Source organism: Seriola lalandi, unplaced genomic scaffold, assembly GCF_002814215.2.
Source record: "Seriola lalandi dorsalis isolate HSWRI2012SDOR001 ecotype SW California unplaced genomic scaffold, Sedor1 jcf7180002054607, whole genome shotgun sequence".
Classification (NCBI taxonomy): Eukaryota; Metazoa; Chordata; class Actinopteri; order Carangiformes; family Carangidae; genus Seriola; species Seriola lalandi.
In genome coordinates, this window is record NW_019525160.1 from 10,223 (window position 1) to 31,290 (window position 21,068).

A 21,068-nucleotide genomic window follows, 5' to 3' on the forward strand; every position below is an offset into this window, starting at 1 on the left:
GGGGGGGGGGGCAGCTGGGTCCAGGTCCAGGTCCAGGTCCTGGTCCTGGTCCTGGTCCTGGAGGGTCGGATCACTGAGGGGAAATGCTCCACTGTTCAAGTGAGATGGATGACGAAGTGTTACACACTGTCGCAGAAGTGCCTGGGACGTCTGATGAACTTCTCTTCATGACGAAATAAACTCACTGAAGACACGTGGCTTTCATGGTTCAGGTTCTGGTTCTGGTTCTGGTTCTGGTTCTGAGGGTCAGACTGGATCTGGATCCTAACTGATTTGATAACACGAGCTTTGTGGAACTGTATTTACAGAAAATGTGAAGCTAAATTTATGTCCAAGTCTTCCATGACGTTTACACTGATGCCAATGTTTTAGAGACGTACATACACACATATAAATATATATATATATATATATATATATATATATTTATAAATATAAATATAAATGTGTGTGTATTCTTGTTTTAATGTTGTCCTGTGAAGCCTGAAAAACACAAACGCATGAAGTTCAGCTAATAAGAAAATGATAGTTTGTTAATACCGACATTTTGTTTTCTGTCAGTTATGATCATGAAGTGAAAACAGCTGAGATCTGAGACCAGTGACATCACCACAAACAGGTGAGACAGCTGATGAATGAGACACCCCCCACCCCCCCACTTCAACTTTGACCCCTGTAATTATCCCAGCTGTGAGCACTCTCAGTTCTCCTGGTGGATTGTTATTGGTGGTTACTGTGGTCACACCCCATTGGACATATTTTTAGTGACATCACATGATGAATTCCTGAGGTGAACACAGTGTTATCGTACCTGAGCTGGAATAAACCTCAGGCCCCTTTAAAACGATGACTTCACCACAAAATGGAAAGTTTCAGCTTTGGGTGGGTGTGGTCACAAGACACCTTTGCTCCACCTGTCCCAAGCAGTGATGTCACGGCGTACTCACAGTCTCAGGTGCACTTCACTCACAAATATCCTGAACACTCTTGATCTTCATAAAACAATCTCATGTAGTCTCTGTTTTTTTTTTTGTTTTGTTTTTTTAAATGATTGGTTGTATCTTTGCTCGTTACCTGCACGCTTGGTTGCCATGGAAACGTAGAAACGCTCCCCTGGCTTCTCATCCGTGTTGACTGAAGAGTTCCTCATGAGGACATCTAACATGATGTTTTGTTCAGCTGCTGTTTCCAAGCAACCTCACATCCACTGATGTTCAGACATCAGCACAGAGCTGGGAGGGAATCTGGGGGTCGGGGGGGGTTTTGTGTGTTTTGGGGGTTTTTATGGGTTTTGTGGACGTGACGCCAGTCAGTGTTTGAATCAGTGCTGTACATATTACGTCTTTTGTACTGTCATGTGCTGTATAAATTTAAAATGGTACATTCATGCATGTCATAAACAACCCCACTACCTACAGTCGTATTTTATTATTAGTATTTTGAAAAACTGCCAAAGCTCATCATGTTGTGTCTGTTCTCAGTCCAATCTGTCAGTGACTGTTTCATTTCCTGTTCATGTTGCTCAGTTGAGTCATGTGACTCAGATCAGCCAATCTAATCAGTGTCCACCAATCACATGTGACAGACCACGACTGATTAAAGGTGACGGTTAGAATAAAGGACATTTTTGATTAATGATTGAGTTATTCTTGTATCATCAGCACAGTGACCTCTGACCTTTGGACACTCACTGCATGTGTTGCTTGTGTTTGTTTTTTGTTTGTTTTTTGTAAATTTTGAATTTACAAACTTTAAGACAAGTAGTATGAATAAACACTACATTAGAGACATTTACACAGTGACAATAAATTAGGTACAAAAGCGCAAAACAACAACAAACTAAATATAAACAGAGTAAATCAAAATATTCAAATATGAAATAAAAATAAAAACTTACATATTCAATAGTGAGGTCGTTTTCTAATAATATAAAAAGATATTGCATTTGTTTAGATTTTATTAATTTCACGGACTAAGTATATATAGTTTTAATTCATTATAATACGACGTGAATATCTGTGGGGACTTTATAAATTTAGCCTTATGGATAAAATAATTTGCTAAAATGAGCAAAAAATCGTTCATTAGGTCCGATTTTATGTCCTCTAGTAATACACCAAAAATTATATTATTATAACCTATAGTAGTAATTGCCGTGGTTTTGTTTCTTAACCATTCCACCTTCACAGAAAAGGCAGTTGTTTCCTGTGTTGGTGTCACCTCAGCCAGCTGAGACACACTCACAGGTCACATGAACCTGTGTTTCGCTCTGACCATGCAGATCAGCCCATGGAAACAGTGTCAGTGGAGACAGAGCTCCTTCCTGTTGTGCTGTGTCATCCAGTGTTGTGCATGAACCTATTCACTTTTTGCTGAACCATGAACTGAATGTAGCTGTTTGCTGAGAGTGGACTACGCTCGCACACCAGAAGGTGGCAGGAATGCACCAAAATACTGTCTGCCAACCGCCAAATAAACCCAAATAACACCAGAAGAACAAATAAAAAAAATTTTTTTTATGACAATCAACAGTCGAAAAGGCACAAATCACATTCAGGATAAATGCAGAAGCTGTAGGAACAACTGAGCAAGCAGTAATACAAATATAAATATAGATCAGAGGAAAGAAAATGGAAAAATAGATAAATAATAAGAAAAATAAGGGAAAAAACTTAAACAATTATACATATAAAACAAAAATAAAAGGGACAAAATAGGAGATGATGGGCCTTTTTACTATTACAGCATTTCATATATTTTATATACAGTATTATTTCATTTAAATAAGCATAAAATATAGGTGTGGTTTTTAAGAAAACCACAGGCATTTATTTCTAAAATATTTTGCTTAAAGTATTTTCATTCCCAAACTCCATGTTTTTGTTTTCCATTTGAAGACCAAATTTTATATTTTCATATCTCAGAGTTAAAACAATGTGATTATTACATGTCATCCAATACTGGAAAGCTTCCCAAAATGTCCTGGTTTAATTACAATAAATAAAAGAGATGTTCTATGATCAGGAGAAAAAGAGCTGTTGGTTGTACCAGAGCCCGAGGGCGATGTTGCTGGGCAATTCCTGAAGGCAGTAAACCAATGACGTCGTGACGCGTCATCAACACTCGACCCAGCGCCTTACTCCAAAAACGAAACGGAAGAAAACACACCAGTCGTGAACTGGGACCACATTACTTACTAAACTGGAGAAACTGTTTTTTAAACGTGTTTAATGACGCTCTGTTGTACAGTGACTTTAGCTGTAGGTCGGTGGACGAACACACTCGGTGGCAAAAAACAACAACCAGCTGAAAGCAGAGCGCGAACTTAGCTAACATTGAGCTAACATTTGTTCTAAAAGAAGAGGAATAAGCTAACAACAGTCGAACGACTTGGCGCCTTATGGATGAAGAACATAATTAACTTACACTGAGCAACACAATGGATTCCTGCACAGCTGACTTACCCACTGCAGTGGCACATGACTCTCCAGGTAGTTAGATAATCAATGTTATTTTTACGTTTTTTATTACGACGTTTTAGTGGACGACGTTGTAGCTAAGAGCTAAGTTGATGAAGCATTGATTTCACGGCAGCTAGCTTCTGTTTAACACAGTGAAGATGTTGGAGTTTACACTGATCAGATTCAATAACTTCAGGTTCAGACCAGGCTAATGCGAGTTTTAGCGGTTTGTTTGGCCTGCAGCAAAGTAAGTTTTAAATGATAGTACTGGTTGTATTTGTAATAAACTTTGGTGGAAATCAGCTCAACTAATTTACAAGATAATAACTTGCATTAAATATCTCATATATTACCTCGTGTCTCATCTTTCAGGATCTTTGGGGTCAAAAATTTCATCTGCAAAATGAGCACTTTTACTTTTTCAGAAATACATTTTGGTGGTAATACGTACTGTATGTACTTTTACTCAAGTAAAATTTTGAATGTCGACCTTTACTTAATTTTTTACTTGTAACTGAATATTTTTACATTGTGGTATTTGGATAGTACTTTTTCCACTACTGTCTATCGTACTTCTGTTATTGAGGTATTTCCATTTAATAGTACCTTATACTTCAGGACATGTCATACAGAAACTTTGTACTTTTTACTCCAGTACATTTATCTGACAACTAAAGTTAACTTGTGCAAAGCATATGATCAACTTATAAAATATGATTACATTTTTGATTAATGTGACAATTACTTTCTTAATTGTTTTGTCAATTAGTTTTTTTTCAAATTTACAATTGATATCTGTAAGATAATAGTGAAAAATGAGCATTGTAATTTCCTCACAATTGAAAAGCTGCAACCAGCGAACGTTTGGCATTTTTACTTAATGTACAATCAGCTTCTAACATATGATACATATACTGAGTATTAAACTACCCACAACAATATTAAATTTGCTGCTCATTTATTAACGTCTCTGTATCTGAGACACATACAGGGAACATTTCTAGCTTTTCATCCTAATTTGTCTTTACTTCTATTTTTCCTATCAGCCTTTACTGTCAAAGAAAGGCAAATGGCCACATCAGCGGCCGATCACTGTGACTGATCACTATAAGCAGTTTCCACTGTATTTTCAACTGGGCATATTGTGGCCTTTTGAAATCAAAAGGTGGTAAATTTATATGTCAATATTTCCTGTTGTAGCTTCTGATGACTCCTCAGATGATGAGCCGCTGATAAAGAAGAAAACAACCTCTGCAGCTGCTGAGAAACCTGAGAAAAAAGAAAACACATCGTCCCGATCTAATGGCACAAATAAGAACGCAGGTGATTACATCACCGTCTATCTGTAACTATTCTGCAGCAGTGATGTGTTGATCTGTGTCCGGAGAGATTACCTGTAAAGTTTGCTTTATGCACCTTTTCCAGATTTGAACACAGGTGATAGCTCCGACAATGAGCCTCTGAGTAAGATCGCCAAAGTGTCCTCCAAGAGAGATTACCTGTAAAGTTTGCTTTATGCACCTTTTCCAGATTTGAACACAGGTGATAGCTCCGACAATGAGCCTCTGAGTAAGATCGCCAAAGTGTCCTCCAAAACTGCTAAGAAGCCTTCCTCAGTGTCTCCAAAGAAATCTGTGGACACAAAGAAAAAAGGTAAGAGAAATTTCCCTCCATGAACCTGCAGCATCAGCAGAAAGCAGCCGTTCTCTGCAGCTGATACTTACATTTGATTTTATATTATTACGGAATCACCAGATGATGATGAAAATTTGGATGAAGAGCCTCTGAGTGAAATTGCCAAGAAACTTAAATCCAGACCCCAGAGAAAGGCAGCCGTCACACCGTCTAGACAAACAGCCACAGCTATAAAATCCAAAAGGAGCATGGCGAGGAAAAATGGTAGGTGTGAAATGTGGAAATCTGAACACATCTAAAATACTTCTCTCATTGCATCTTTAACAAAAAATAAATACGTTTTGTCTGTTCTAGTTAAATGTAGAGAGTCTTCATGTGACAGCTCAGACGATGAAACACTGGTAGCAATAAAGATGAGGACGAAGGCTGCTGAAGCAACCAACAAGAAAACAAAACTTAAAGACGAATCACGAAAAGGTCGGCAGCTCTCTCATTACACTGACACAAGGAATTCATTATATTCAGCTTGATCACAAGTAGTAAACTCTTGTATTTCACATCCGCAGACAGCAGCTCTGATGACCATGACCATGATGTTGACAATGATGATGATGATGATGTTGTGTATGTTGATAATGATGATGATGATGATGATGATGATGATGAAGATGATGAAGATTATAAGCCCATGAGGAAAATCATCACCAGTAACAAGAAACCAGTGAGGAGAAACACAAAGAGGACGACTGTACTTCAACGTGATGCGTCAAAAAAGACACACGGTACAAAAGAGAGCAGGACATGAACACAACATCATGTGACACACCTGATCCTACAGACCGAACTAGACACATTAGATCGAGGGCGTAGGTCTGCACATGGACGGGAGGGAAATGTCCCTGCCAATATGTGAGTGAAGTAATGTTAGATCATTCTGACGTACCGTCCAAGAGGATACGTCTCCAAGACAACCGATTCAGACACGCTAGAATTTGATTGGCTGAAAGGGCGGGGGCCTTTCTGAAGGATCACGTCACGTGATGACATCACAGTGGAACCTGACGTCCCCGGAAAAATGTCAACTCATGTTCTTTAACCACGTTAGCTAGCGTTAACTAGCAAGTTAACCCTGGCTGCTGCTGGCTAGCAGTCAGGAAGCTAGCTAGTAAATGTAAAATATTTATATATTAAATAATATAAAATGGTGGATAAATCAAAGTATGAGTTTAATTTCTGTCGAGAAATCCCATGAAAACGTTGCATGAATGAATGATTTTGTAGTTTCATCTTCAGGGTGCAAAATGATAGTGTGATTAAATATACACTATTACGGAATAATTGTAAATTACTAATTTATATTTAACGTAACCACAGTCCACCTATTCTGATGTTAACTTGTAAATTATTATAACATGGCAATTTTTTTTAGTTTTAGTCTTTGATCTGTTACTGTCAGTTTTATTTAAATGTAAATACATTTCTGGAAGTAAATTCAGATCTTATATGTTGATAAATACTTTGGTTACCAGCATTAAAAAGTCCTCCTTGTTTTGGAGGGGTGACGAGGTTGTTGCGTCCCTGCCAATGATGAGAACAAACTTACATTAATCCCTGCTGCTGTGACTGTTGTTTGGCAGGACAGTCTGATGAAAGCCCAGATGATGAACCCTTGATTAACCTTGTGAAAAAGATCAACACTGGCAGGAAAACCAAGACCAAAACAAAGGCCGCAGCTCCGAAGAAGAGGAACAGTCCCAGAAAGCCAAGAAAGATGCCTGTGTTAGGTAAAGATCAGAGCGACCGTAGTTGTAGAGGCCAGTTCATAAGATTAAGATGTCCAGTAAAACCTCTCAGGAAAAATAATGCTTGTGTTTTGAAGAATTTTCTTCTATAGTTGAATGACATCTTGTTTTTATTAATATTTTTTCAGATTTGTCAAGCAACAGTTCAGATGATGAACCTTTAATCAAAGCAGCTAAACACCCACAAGTTACCAAGATCCTGAGAATAATACTGGAGAGGTGTGATGGTGACGATGGCGGACCAACAGGAAGCCTGACAAAAAAGCAGAACAGGTACTGATTACATAACGAAGTGATTACTGATGCCTTAATAAAAGCTCAAAATTAAAAAATGATTCTTTTTCTCCTAAACAGAGACAGCGAATGACGAAAAGCCCACAAAGGAGAAATTGGAGGATTCAGAGGAAACATCAGAAGAGGAATAAGCGTTAGAATCATAAAGGAATGAATTACTCTTTATTGTCACTTTTCAGCTTCTGGATCTGGAAGTTCAAACCAATTAGTGGCTCCACATTTGAGGAACTTCCCAAAGTGTTGTAAATCCCACAGAGAGACACCTCTCTAAAAAAAAATGAATTAGTGTTCATGTGAAGGTACTGTGTGTTTTATATACGTACATGTTCTTTTAAGGTGGTCGTATTTTTACTCCAGTTTTTAGGTTTTGGACCAGGTTTTGCAGGTTCCTCAGATTTTACGCCCAGTCTTATATGTTGTTTTACTATTTATGCTTGTTGCTCACATCAGCTGCTTCCTCTGGTTTTCATTTTTAAGATAGTTAATTAAAAATCATTGATGTAATTTAAACCTCTGCTTTCATATTAATTGTACAATCAGCATGCAGCAGTCAAAACCTCTTGTGTTGCATTAAACTGTGTTACCTTAGAAAATTCATACGATGTGAGTCAGTCTCTATTTCAGCTGATTCACCTCACACCCACAATTATTGTTCTTCATTTGCGTCTGACATTTTCCTTCCAGTAGCATTGAGACTGAGGCAAGATAATTTTTTACACTCATTACTAGAGCTTTACGATGCTGCAGCAACCGTCCAATCCAACCATTAACCGGTATATAATGCAGGGTATTTTAGAAAACTAAATTCACCCTTTTTATGTCACTTTTAATAGAAATTCTAAGTTCACTTTGGACATATTTGGGGTAACAGTGGGGGTGTCTGGGTTCCTCCATCCAGCTCTTAACTCAAGAACCTGGCATCAGGTTTACACGTGTCTTTTTTTGTGTTTTTGTTTTGTTTTTTTGCAGTTACCTGGTAAATTAAGTTGACTACCTCCTTAAAGCTAAAGCTGCAACTGACAGGTGATACTTTTAATTTAGAATTTTATTTTAAACGTTTATCTTAAATTAACAATCAATTAATTGGTCAGTCATTCACTTTCTCAGTTAATTGTTTAGTCCATGAAATTCCAGAAAATAGTGAAAAGCTTCGGTCACAATATTCTAAAGCCAAAGGTGATGAGTTCAATTGTCCAATTATTCGATATTTAACCGTTGTTTTTTTCTGTTGATTCAGCAAAACGTGATATAAAAACTGAAAAGCGAAACCGGATTAATTCATAACTCAGTCGTTTAACTTTCTAGACTAATTGAGCACTAAAAACATGAATTATTATAAACAAGTAAAAGCGTGAGTAGGATATAAGATAATGTAAGAAAATAACGCCTTAAAATGAACGCAGGCATTAATGTAATGGTGTAATATTCAAGAAGGAATTGAAAATTTGACGTTTTTAGTTTTCTACAATTTGTAGTGAAGTTTGGTCTTCGTTCTTCTTCGCTGCTTTCTGAAGCCGTCGGGAACTTCCGGCATGTCTGCGTCACAACCCGGCAGCTGCGGTGTTAAGTTGAGTCCTCCAGCAGAATCAACATTACAGTAAATACAGCAGCTCTTCGTGTTAGTTTGTGACTTCGTAAAGAAAAGTTAATCTACAGAAGAGAAACTTGTAGCCCGACCTGTCACCTGCCAGACGGACCGTAAAGCCAAGTATTGATCGGTGTCTGGGGGCTAGCTAACTGCTTGTTAGCTAGCATGCTGCTGTCTCAACACATCAGACTCCTCTCGGATTAATTTCATCTCGTCATGACTGAGTTAAGATGTCGGAAAACAGAGACTTTGGCAGGAGATGAAGAAGCAGAAAGGCGCCAAAATGAGCCAGAGCCGCAGACCGAACGTAAGTTGAGCTAACTTAGCGGTTTGCTAACTGAACACCGGTTAGCTTGCTGTGCACACACATCCAGTGAGTTCAGATAAGTTTCCCAGAGAAATATAAAGTGAGATCTACAGTAGGTGTCTGTATCGATACTGTCACAGTCAGACTGTCTGTTGTGACACCTGAGCAGGTGTGAATGAGCCGGTGAGCGCAGAGGATGGGGGGAGTGTGTCCAGCGGTGGAGCAGGTGATGACCTGCAGCAGAAGGATGAAGGTGAAGTTAAAGAAGAGGACGGTCTCCATAAACAGGAAGAATCAACCAGACCCAGGACATCTGTCAAAAGATCCAAGAGTTCTTCTACTTGTAAGTTTATTTCCTACGTATAACATATCAGAACACCTGTATCACTACTAAATACTTTATTACACAAAACAAAACTTTTAAAGCAACATCAGTGCCAGTTCTCTGTTACTCCTACTTTTAATGCTTGACTGATGATCAGGTGATCTGTGTGGAGCTGTGTCACTTGACACAACTGTCAAATAAGCCACAGAATTAAAATAGTCATGTACAGCACTGTGCAAGCTTTAGAAACTTTAGATGTTTAGATTCTTATCCATCATGCAACAGCATCAGAGATCCTCCAATCGAGTCCTGCAGTAGATGGTTTCATCATCACAAAAAGAAGACACTGAGACAGCTTTGAACAACCTACGTCTTAAGTGCCTAGAAAAACTGTGCAGGTATACTGAGGTGATCTGGTTCTGATTTAAATTCAAAGCATGGTCACGGCAAATATTGATTTCCGTTTACTGCAAGATAATTGAAAAATAAAAACTTTTTGACTTTGCTTCTGGCGTCTAAAACGATTGCACAGCGCTGTACTTACTTAACTGTGTCCCATGTCATGCCTCATGTGTCATATCTGAAGATCTACCTGTAGGTCGTGTGCAGAGAAATATTTGCATTTGACCTTTAAAACCAGTGACTCGGTCTCTCGATGGTGTGACAGGACAGTTTCAGTGTAAACTTATCTGAGGTCTGACAGTCAGAAAGTGTCGTTAACACATTAATCATGTTGTGATATGTGACGTTTACTGTTTGTGCTCCTCAGCTGGTTTTCTGCAGCGTCTGTTGAGGGTGTTCCTCGGCTGTTTGGCGGCAGTTGCCTGCGGCATGCTCTACGCCGTGTATCTCTCCACATATCACGACAGGAAGTTCTGGTTTTCAACTAGACAGGTGGGATATTTTGACTGAGTGTGCTTCCACTTCACTGCCATCTCACATCAAGTCTAAAAATTCAGTTCAATGTGTCTCAGGAGCTGGAACGTGAAATCACCTTCCAAGCAGGAAGTGGGCTCTATTATTACTACTACAAGCACATGCTGGCAGCACCATCCTTTGAAAGAGGTACATGCATCTGTTCTGCTTCTGTTAAAGAAATAATGTTTAACTACAACATCTTCTCTGCTCTGATCTTCACTCTCTTCTACTTTAATCAACTCTGTTCCTCTGTTTTCTTTTACTCTCCAGGGTTTTATGAGCTGATGATCGATAACAGGACAGTTTCAGGTCAGACCATCAATGCAGTGGAGCGTCTGTCTCTGTATCCGGAGCTCATCACAAGCTTCATATACAGAGTCACCGGGAGCCAGGTGTGTTATTTTACTGTTTGATCAACTTCTGTCAATGACCCCTTAAGGTCACCAGAGGTCAGATACAAACTGCCTCCACATCTGGAGTAAAACCTCAGGGTGTGAAGATTATCTGCTGAAACTTTCACTCTTTAGTCATAAAATACAGTTGTTTTGTCTCTGTGCCTCACTAAAGAAGACTCAATAACGATGCTCACAACAACACAGACTCATCAGGTGTTTTGCCAGTAGCACGTCTTACCTATTAGCACACCAGTGTCCACACACTGTGGATTCCTGGTCTTGGCGGCGTTAGTTCAAAGCTGTTAAAAGAAAACAGTGAACTATCTGATGTTTCTGTCTCTGCACCTGCAGGACTTCATGGAGCCGATCTACTTCTACATCGGAGCGGTGTTCGGCCTCCAGGCCGTCTACGTCACCGCCCTGTTTGTGTGCAGCTGGGTGATGAGCGGCACCTGGGTGGCTGGCATGTTGGCTGTGGCCTGGTATGTGATCAACAGGTGAGGGGACTTCTTTACGTTTTTAAGACAGATAAAAGTCTCAGTGACCCTCCTGTCTCATGTCTCATGCTCGCTCCTTTTCTTTCTGCTTTTCTGTGACTTGTCCTCTCTCTAACTTTATGACTCTTCCTCTGTTCTCCCTCAGACCAGACACATCCAAAGTGGACCATGCTGTTCCTCTGCGGGACAACTGGGCTCTGCCGTACTTCTCCTGTCAGGTGGCAGCTCTGACCGGATTCCTGAGCAACAACATCAGCTCTGCCACCGAGGTAATATATACTGTATATAATAATAATAATAATAATACACAGCAGAATCAAAGCTGGGTCACGTGCTGATAAACGCTTTCTCTTTAGATGTTTTGCTATCTCACCATGAGTGCCACCACCTTCACCTTCCTCCTGGTCTGGGAACACAGTCACTACGTGCTCTTCATCCAAGGCCTCTGTCTTTTCCTGCTCGACTCTTTTGACCTGGTGCCGTCACGTAAGGTAACACCATCACCACGGCCTGTTGGGACTGTTCAATCACATTCAGCCTCCATGTGTTTTTAATATACGGCTTTAATGTACAACTCTTCAACCGTAAGTCACTGTAACCTGTGAAAGTTATTCCTCTATTTACCGACCACAGCCGCTCAGCTTTCACTGATGAAACATAGTTTGACGTTGTGGGAATTAGACAGTTGTTGCCACTCTCATGCGTGTACGCTAAATATGAAGCTACAGCCAAGAGACGTTAGCTTAGCTTAGCTTAGCATGGAGCCTGAAAACAGGGGGAAACAGCTAGCATGGCTTTGTCCACAAACTAAAAGCTCCAGACAGTCATTGCACCTGCTGAAGAAATAGTAGTGAGTTGTCATAGTTTTTGTTCTCTTGGAAAAGCTGTAAACTCTTTGAACTTGATGATTTGATTAAGAGCCACAGATTTTATGGACTGAGCAAATTTTCTTGTTTGTGCTTTTAATGAATTCATAAACATGAATTGAACGTGGTAGTTTGAACATAATATTTGTAAATGTGAGATGTGTAAAAAAAAAAAAAAAAAGAGAGAAAAATCTTGTTTTCTACTTAGTTTTAATGAGATTAAAATGTTCAAGAACAGATGCATATTCTGAAAATTCAGCAGGTAAACACACCTGTGTGAGCTCACAGTCGTCCTACCTGTCTCTCTCCTGCCGGCTGTTCTTCTCCCTCCATCATCCCTCCGTCTCTGCTCTGCACAGATGGCTGACATCCACAAAGTGTACCTGAGCTCCTTGTTCCTGGCGTACCTGTTCCAGTTCCAGAACACGACCCTGCTCAGCTCGCCGCTGCTCAGCCTCCTGATTGGCTCAGTGCTCGCGAGGTACTTCCAGGTAGAGTTAGCTGCTCCCTCATATTACAGGCACCTGATGTCAGTCTGTTTTTTTTTTCTACCTTTCTCTCTCTCTCATTAAAAATGTTTTTCCTGCGTTTCTGTCTCAGCAAAAGATGAAGGTGGGTCCTCTGGTGGCCAGAGTGATGAAGCTCTTCCTACACTTCCACCTGGTCTTCACCACCGGGATCACCTTCAGTTATTTAGTCAAGGTAAAGCCGCACGAACACGACTCCATCGTTCCACTTTCAGAAGAAGTTAAAATCATTTGATTGTGGCTGTTTGTGTTTTCCTTCCACAGAAACTTCTCCCCGTCAGTGAAGGCGACTTCATATTGAAGTTCCTTGAAGTAAAATTTGGGCTCAACACGACGACGTGAGTCTCACTCCTTCACTCTCATTCAAAGTTTCTGCTTGAATAAACGGTTTCATTGTGTATTTGAACAGTATCCGTATTATTCAATATCTGTATAATGTAATCTAATAACAATCTCTTCTTCTGTGTCAGCGACTTTGTCACCAACTTCCTCCTTTGCCAAGAGAGTCTCCAGACACCCAGGCAGGATTTATTCCTGAGACTGACGCAGGCCTCCGTCCTTCCCTTTTACCTCCTGGTGCTCACGGTCTGCCTGCTGTCCACCCTGCAGACCATCTACAGGAGACTCAGGTCAGAGGCCCGAGTCACTGATATGACAGAGGTGTCACCGTACTCACTTCCTTGTTTGTGGTGTTGAAGCGTGTTGTGGAGCTGCACACACGTGTGACATGTGACTGTTAAAGACGTGTGAAGACGTTCAGAACGACGGGGGCTTTACGTTATATCTTGATCAATTGATGAGTTGATCATAAAGATCAGATGTACCTGTGATGAAGACACAGGTAACAACAGAGGAGCAGATTCTGCACTCACCTGGATCTATTCTCACTGGAACAAGTTGCCTTCGATTTTTAACGAATTATTATTATTATAATTATTGTTTTTAATGAAGATAGCAGCAATTTTTGCAAAACATCTGAAAACATCACAGTTTTTAAGAACAGCTGCTGTGAAATCTTGTTTTAGTCTCAACAGTCCCAGAAGAAGCTGTGAAATGATAATGGACAGACAACATTCATTAGAGATTCGTCATGTCGCTGTGTTTGGCTGTAGGTTCGTTGTCCTGATGCTGAAGTCACTCTCGCTTCTTTTCAGCGGTCAGCCAATGAAAACCAACCTCAGACTAGAAGACGGACGAATAGGAGAGCAGCCTGAGGTCATCTACCACGTCTTTCACACGTTGCTGTTTGGAGGTCTCACTCTGCTGTTTGATGGGTACGTTCTTAGAACATGGAACATTTCTATCACGTTTCCATAGTAACTGTTTGGTCGTGACACACGTCGTCACGTGACCGTGTCCTCTCCCTCTCCGCGCAGGATGAAGTATCTGTGGACGCCGTACGTCTGCATGTTCACAGCGTTCGGTGTGTGTTCTCCAGACCTCTGGATGACGGTGTTCAAGTGGCTCAAGCTGAAGTCCATCCACCCTGTAGTGCTGGTCAGTCTGGGACAACGTGCACACTCACACATACATGACTTGCTGAATTATTATTACAGTAACATACAGCTGCAGAAGAATCGGATCTAAGTTATTGATCAAGATGTTTATTTCTTTAACCTTCAGTCTCTGATCCTGAGCACGGCAGTTCCCACCATCATTGGTTTCAGTTTATGGAGAGAGGTGAGATTTCCAGCTCTTACTCTTTCAACGCTCAGACACTGAACAGGTGAGGTGGTGACTCCTGTTGTCTCTCCTGTCCTGCAGTACTGCCCTCGTGTCTTAGCGGAGCTGTCTGATCTGCAGGAGTTCTACGACCCGGACACAGTGGAGCTGATCAGCTGGATCAGGTGAGACATCGACGTCTTCGGAGCCTCTGAACGATGGACTTTCTCCCTCTGTACGTTGCGTCTTTGAAAGACTTTATAACGTGTCGTCGTCTTCCAGGTCTCAGGCTCCGGTGGCGGCTGTGTTTGCTGGAAGCCCTCAGCTGCTGGGAACAGTGAAGCTGTGTTCAGGTTCAGCCGTGACCAGTTTACCACTTTACTCAGACGTCAACCTGCTGAGGAGGAGTGAAGACGTGAGTGACTGACACAGACTGTGATGAGAATAAGATTCAGAGACCTGGAGTTATAGATTTGGAACAGATTATTAATTATTGATGTTAGATGATTGATGATGTTCCTCCAGATTACAGCAGGTGTTACAGTAGCTTTGCTCTAACAGATTTAGACCAGGACTTTTAACATCCATTTCTTTCTGTCTCCCCCTGAAGACTTATCAGGTGTACGCGATGAGATCTGCAGAGGACATCTACAAGATCCTGACGTCTCAAAAGACGAACTACGTGATCATCGAGGAGTCCATTTGTACAGAGCTCAGTCTGAATAAAGGCTGCAGGATCAAAGACCTGCTCGACATCTCCAACGGACACGTGAGTTTATTTATTCTCGTTCCACAACTGACGACGTAAAACAGCTTCATCTTCACATGTTATATTTAGTGTGTTTTAAATGGCGCATGTCGGAGCTGTTCATTGAAAATAATCTCAGGATCTGACGTTGAGTCTTAAAGTGTTTGATTTTATAAAAAGTAACTTCTCTCTCATTAACGCTGCGTCTCCTTTCGTCCCGTTCAGGTTGTTTACGACAAAGGAGAGATCTACTCCTTCTCCAAGCACGGACGCTTCTGCCACGAGATCAAGATGAACTACTCTCCCTACACAAACTACTTCACCAGAGTTTTCTGGAACCGCTCGTTCCACGTCTACAAAGTGAACTCTGTCATCTCGTTCCAGTACTGACAGCTGCTCCTCTCTCTCTCTCTCTCTCTGTCTCTGTCTCTGTCTCTCTGTCTCTCTCTCTCTCTCTCTCTCTCCCTCTCCCTGCTGAGACTTTACACTTTACTGAGCCTTGCTCGGCCTCTCTCCAGTGTCTCACATCATGTCCACAATGTTAACACGGAGGACTGCAGTGTGTGTGTGTGTGTGTGTGTGTGTGTGTGTGCGTGTGTGTGTGTGTGTGTGTGTGTGTGTGTGTCGGTGATGGTGAAGCTGCACATCTGAACCAGCAGGGATCAGCTGAGCTCTTTGTTTGAATCAACAGGTGGACCTTGTTGAAGGTGGAGTTTGCCATATGAATCACTGTACTGTAGTTTTATAAGCCATGTGTTACTGTTACTGATGAAGGGAGGTGACTGAGACAGAGCAGCTGTGCTTACTGACATATCTTTAGGGTTTTTATCTTGTGATCACAAATCAAATTTTGCCTACACGTTTATTTTTAAGACTCTTAAGACTTTTTTTGTTGCCTTGAAATAACAAATGTAGGTTTTTAAAAGCTTAATGTCTCACGACCTTCTGATAATCAGTCTGTCAACTCAATTTACTTACTTCAAGTTAGCCTCGTTTCCAAGGAGACCACAGCGAAAAAGAAAGTAGACTTTCACATACTAATATTGGTTAGAGCGGCCATTTTGTTTTCAGTTTGTCCGTCCGTCCGTCTCATTCTCGTGGACACGATATCTCAGTAACACCACGACTGAACTTCTTCAGGTTCGGCACAAACCTTCACCTGGACTCAAGGATGAACTGATTAGATTTTGGTGGCTAAAGGTCAAAGGTCAAGGTCACAGTGAGCCAAAATTTCACACAAATGGTTGATATTTTCTCTGACTCTGGATAAACAGGGATGTAACCTGGAACTAGTTTGAGTGGCGGAGGGATACGACCACGAGGAGCTGGTTTTAGTTCATCCTTAAACGATGTGGTAACTATGTCTTGCTTAGGCACTAATAGTTTGATCTCAAATCATGATCATTGATAATGAATTTATATCAACATGTTCAGGTCGTACGGTTATCTATTGATGTGAAGCTAACGGTGATTAAGAGCTAATTAATCACAGCTGCTTCTCGTCACGTTCTGCCTTTGTTTCCTCACAGAAATACTCATGCGGTGCATGTGTCTGTGCTGAGCTGTGATGGGGAAGCTGCCTCTCTGTATGCTGCTTATAGTGCGATGTGTTCTGCAACAGGGAAGTGGGGCAGGTGGGAGCAGATCTCTGTTGTCAGATTGGACGCCCTCAGTCATGTGATTCCTTTGGTCGACTGTCAGACAGTGAATAAATTGGATCTTGGATTGGACACAGAACAGACTTGTGATATCAGCTCCATGCTTTAAATATAATTTCACATGGTGCCTGGCATGATGGAACTGAATTATCCAGGACAATAGCAACAATATCTGTGACTATCTGTGTGTTTCTGATGCTGCTCATATTTGTTGCTCCATCGTTCTCTTCATGTGGATGCCTTACAGCTGCCATGTTCCAGTCTTAAGATTTTTATCAATCATCCTGACCCCCCCCCTCACTGGTTGTTACCTGAAGTATTCTGTGATAAATTCTTCCTGGTGCTATCGTGCAAGTCTCCAAACGGCCATGTAGTGAATATTAGGTTTTTATTGATTTTATTGATTTACTGAAGGAAAATAAAACTGTGTATGAGTTCATACAAAATTGATCTCTTTAAAGTGCTGGCATTTTATTCAAATTATTATTATTTTTTTTACAAAGTATGTGCTGCTTCGAATGTCTTTTTACTGTTGTCAAATATTTCTTGTGATTTCTGGTGTTTGGTTCCAGGGGCCTCTGCTCATTAACCTGTCCCAGGCCGCCCCATTTAAGTGTTTTAATTTAGAATTTTGTCAATTACTCATTCCTCTCATTCCCTAAAGTTACTGTTTTATCTTATAAAAGTGTTTGAATTTTTTGTTTTTCTCCAATTTAACAGTATAAATGCAATATTTTCAATAATATTAATATGTACATTATTTAAAACAAACATTTAATTGCCGTCTGGGAACCGTATTTTATCGTAACTTAATTTTCAATTTTCTCTTTTATTTTTTATTTCTGGGTGAAACACTGATTATTCAATATTATTCAGTGTGACGCTTGTATCGTAATATTTGGTTTAATTGACGCTTCCACTCGTACAGTATAAATATGCGCAAATGTGGCGCACTGTGTGTCTCCCTGGTGACGCAGAGGAACCGGAAGTACGGCGGAGCGATGGCGAAGCGGAGAATGAATTATGTGAGAACTAAACAGTCCATGTAGCTGCTCCCGCCCTTTACTTTGAGATTTTCGTTCAGATTTAGCACTTATATCTTCTGCTTGTTCATTCTGACCTGATAAGGTAAGATAATCCGTCTTTATATGAGCGGCCCGCGCTGTAGAGTTTAGCTAGTTAGCTAAAACATTAGCTCAGATTGTGTTCGCTCTAAACACTGCAGAGAAAGGCTGGAAGGGTGCGCTTGATTTTATATACTGGCAGCCCGAACCACCTTAATTCAGTTCCTCCCACTGTAAAGTTGAAAGCCCCGCCCAGTCGGGACTAAACATGAATGACATTAAACATCCCCATGCCATAACATTGAACTGAACGTCAATATTTAGCTAACAATTATTTCTATTAAAAATGAATCGTTCTCTCTCTTTAAAAAAGTAGAAAGTGGTGAAAAAATGCTCGTTATAAGTTCCCACAATCTCTTGAGATACCGAGTTTTATTCCACCAACACACACAAAATGATCAGTTTATTATTATACATGACAAATTAAAGACTCAAATCCTCCCACTTAAGAAGCAAGAACCAATCAACTAATCGATTGATTGAATAATTGTTGAAGCTTCTACTATCATAAGGAGCCACCTAGCTAATTGTGTATTTATAGCTACTTTATAACTAACCCTGACAGATGAATCTTGAATATTATTTATATTTTTATTCAGAAAATATACATAATATTGTCACGTGTTTTCAATAGAAAATCTCCCCAATGTGTTATATTAATGTTTTAACCCAGAGGTAAAGATAACCTCTTGATCACATCACTGTGACTGGACAAAGTTCCCCCAGAGATATTATTGCTCAGTCAACTGTTTCTACAGAGTCAGTAGTTCTGTCCAAGATGAGTGAACTAATCTTGTGCCTAAACATTAAACTGCATGTGCTCAGCTTCCATTCACTGTTTTGTTTCAGGACACTGAACTCCAACTTCAACCACAATTGCTTATTACCATTAGGATCGTGGTGATGTGTTGAGAAATGAAACTAATTTTCATATCTGTCTTCACAGGGGAGGATGAGTGCTGAGGCAGCAGACCGGGTGGCGGCTGTGATCAGCAGTCGGCCCAGCACCCCCCTTCAGACTTCATGGTTTGAGTTCCTCCTGGACGGCAGCCTGTTGGAGAATCACCTGCAGAAGTCAAACCCAGGTCGGCGCTGGTACCCTGGCATGTGTAGTTAGTTTTGTGATTAACATGTCTTACTCCTGTGGATAAATGGCCAGATACAAACAACGGGAGAGTTTATTGTGGTATTTGTAGCTCGAGAGTTTAATGTCAGAAATACTGGCTTTTAAAATAATGAGTGGCAACCTTCAGGGCTGTGAGCCTGTTGGTGTTTAATTAAATCTCTGTCCACAGACCCGTTACCGGTGCAGCTGATCATCCAGTTCCTGGAGCAGGCGTCGAAGCCGTCAGTGAACGAGCAGAATCAGGTGCAGCCTCCAGCAGACAACCGCAGGAACCGCACCCTGAAGCTGCTCGCTCTGAAGGTCGCTGCTCACATGAAGTGGGATCTGGAAGTACTGGAGAAAGGGTGTGTGTGTGTTTTAATACAACATTGGTGACATATTGTAATTCCACAAATCTTTGGCTGGATTTCTCTTATATTCAGCTTTTATTTTTTAAATGCTAAAACTTCTCTTCCAGAAAATTGGAGATACAAAGTTGACAGGAAAGTAAAATTAAAAATGTCCTCTGCTCTGTCAGCTTGACCATCCCGGTGTTAAACATGCTGCTGAACGAGCTCCTGTGTGTGAGCAAAGTGCCACCAGGGGTGAAACATGTGGACCTGGACCTCTCCACTCTGCCCCCCACCACCGCCATGGCTGTCATCATCTACAACCGCTGGTGAGTGAGAACAGACCGGATCAGAAGCACCGACTGAACTTCAGTCAAATCCTCGGTTCACAGTGAAACTCTGCAGCTGTCTTGATTGAGAGATTAAATGGCTTCAGTCATCGTAAAAATGTAGACGTAAGAGGGAAACACTTTCACGGAGGAGTAACAGTCACAACAATGTTTTTGCAGGTTTGATCAATATAAATCAACAGTGATGTATTTTCTGGTTTTTGTGCAAATATTCAAAAAGATCTTTAAATCTGACACATGGATGCAGAATGTGACGGTCAGTGCAGAAACTTCAGTCTCAGTGATTGTTGTGAGATACTTGCTGTTGTTTTTTCATCTTGGATAAATAACAACACACATTGTAATAAATACATTTGTCCACATTTGGTTTAGGATTTTATGCTTTTATTGCAGTAGAGGGAGACAGGAAACAAGAATCCAGAGGCAGATTCAGTCCCAAAGAAAACACATCGCTCTCATCATAGACTCATCCAGCATCACGTCACACATCCTCACTTTGTTTTTATTAAATCATGTGACGTAACAAAGAATTTTGAAATGTTGTCTTTTCTTGAACCTTTTCAAAGGGCCATCAGAACCATCGTGCTCAGCAGCTTTCCAGAGAAACAGACCAAACCTGGACCTCACCAGATGAACATGTGGGTTCTGCTGCTTCCTCCCTGTTACAGAACAAATAAACTCACTCAGCTCTGTGTAGATTCAATGAAAGGTGTGTGTGAATAGCATGAAAACATGAGTGAGTGGTTTCCTCTGGTTTTCTCAGGTTGAGTATCGTGCAGCAGGAGAAAGAAATGACTGAAAACATCCTCACTGTGGTGAGTTAACCTGAAATAACAGATTCAGACAGATTTAGGTTTTTGAAAGAGTTTCAGTGAACCCTGTTCCGTCGCTCTCCCCCTCCTCAGCTGAAGGAGCAGGCGGCGGACTCCATCAGCGTCCTGGAAGGAGCTCTGCGTCTGAAGAAAGACTTCTACGTTCACACCCTGAGGACTCTGGACCTGCTCGCTGCTGATGCTGCCGCCAACGGAGAGACCGAGTCCTCGACCGCCGGCCTCCGCATCAGCGCCGATGAGCTGCACTGTCAGGTTGGACGAGCACAGCGGAATATTTTTTAGATTCAGATCAGTCTTAGATTAAAGAGTCAGTAACAGAACGATTAGAATACGTCTGTGGATTCATGAAGTGACAGTTCGCAGCATCGAATCTGAGAGAGAACGAGCATCTTGTGTTTCATTTTGATAGTTGACAGTAAGTGATTGTGAAGCTGGTGAGCTGGACTCCAGTGACTGGTGTGACTGGTGTGACTGGTGTGACACGTGTCCTGTGTTTCAGGTGCATTATGATTTGGGAGGTATTTTCTTCCAGCAAGCCTGCACAGACCAGCCGGCCTTCGAGAAAGCCAGAGATCACTTCAGACAGACGAAGGAGCTGTTGAAGAAGGTGCAGTTACTGGTTT

General features: G+C 41.1%; 3 protein-coding genes across 3 annotated transcripts in view; all 3 read left to right on the plus strand.

The window, feature by feature from the left end:
- Window positions 1–3,118: 3,118 nt before the first annotated feature.
- LOC111664893 (uncharacterized) lies at window positions 3,119–7,789 on the plus strand. Its single transcript, XM_087177511.1, has 9 exons — window positions 3,119–3,491; window positions 4,662–4,784; window positions 4,992–5,114; window positions 5,217–5,360; window positions 5,451–5,573; window positions 5,663–5,878; window positions 6,734–6,880; window positions 7,027–7,171; window positions 7,253–7,789. Exons 1-9 carry the CDS (start codon window positions 3,440–3,442, stop codon window positions 7,263–7,265), a joined length of 1,086 nt encoding a protein of 361 aa, XP_087033637.1. The 5' UTR covers window positions 3,119–3,439; the 3' UTR covers window positions 7,266–7,789.
- A 929-nt stretch (window positions 7,790–8,718) lies between these two features.
- Window positions 8,719–17,133, plus strand: LOC111664891 (putative C-mannosyltransferase DPY19L4). Its single transcript, XM_087177510.1, has 19 exons — window positions 8,719–9,087; window positions 9,257–9,430; window positions 10,182–10,306; window positions 10,387–10,477; window positions 10,601–10,722; window positions 11,077–11,222; window positions 11,368–11,491; window positions 11,579–11,713; window positions 12,448–12,579; window positions 12,689–12,790; window positions 12,880–12,953; window positions 13,086–13,244; window positions 13,770–13,889; window positions 13,992–14,112; window positions 14,239–14,295; window positions 14,380–14,462; window positions 14,560–14,692; window positions 14,888–15,046; window positions 15,251–17,133. The coding sequence occupies exons 1-19, from the start codon at window positions 8,997–8,999 to the stop codon at window positions 15,413–15,415; spliced, it is 2,313 nt and encodes a 770-aa protein (XP_087033636.1). The 5' UTR covers window positions 8,719–8,996; the 3' UTR covers window positions 15,416–17,133.
- Window positions 17,134–17,661: 528 nt separating this feature from the next.
- ints8 (integrator complex subunit 8) overlaps window positions 17,662–21,068 on the plus strand; it is a gene marked incomplete at its 3' end in the record, with an annotated part of 12,830 nt that continues 9,423 nt past the window's right edge. Inside the window, exons 1-8 of the mRNA XM_023419695.2 lie at window positions 17,662–17,811; window positions 18,754–18,892; window positions 19,103–19,277; window positions 19,451–19,591; window positions 20,179–20,250; window positions 20,376–20,427; window positions 20,518–20,697; window positions 20,945–21,057. Coding sequence (XP_023275463.1) covers window positions 18,760–18,892; window positions 19,103–19,277; window positions 19,451–19,591; window positions 20,179–20,250; window positions 20,376–20,427; window positions 20,518–20,697; window positions 20,945–21,057 — 866 coding nt within the window. The remainder of the gene's footprint in view (window positions 17,812–18,753; window positions 18,893–19,102; window positions 19,278–19,450; window positions 19,592–20,178; window positions 20,251–20,375; window positions 20,428–20,517; window positions 20,698–20,944; window positions 21,058–21,068) is intronic.

Bases quoted from the DNA above. Each gene is read 5' to 3' on its own strand.
- LOC111664891 (XM_087177510.1), top strand. From the start codon at position 8,997: ATGACTGAGTTAAGATGTCGGAAAACAGAGACTTTGGCAGGAGATGAA. The intron at 10,307-10,386 runs GTGGGATATTTT...AATGTGTCTCAG, and splicing joins TCTGGTTTTCAACTAGACAG to GAGCTGGAACGTGAAATCAC. The intron at 14,113-14,238 runs GTCAGTCTGGGA...TTTAACCTTCAG, and splicing joins CCATCCACCCTGTAGTGCTG to TCTCTGATCCTGAGCACGGC.
- LOC111664893 (XM_087177511.1), top strand. From the start codon at position 3,440: ATGGATTCCTGCACAGCTGACTTACCCACTGCAGTGGCACATGACTCT. The intron at 5,115-5,216 runs GTAAGAGAAATT...CGGAATCACCAG, and splicing joins TGTGGACACAAAGAAAAAAG to ATGATGATGAAAATTTGGAT. The intron at 5,574-5,662 runs GTCGGCAGCTCT...TCACATCCGCAG, and splicing joins TAAAGACGAATCACGAAAAG to ACAGCAGCTCTGATGACCAT.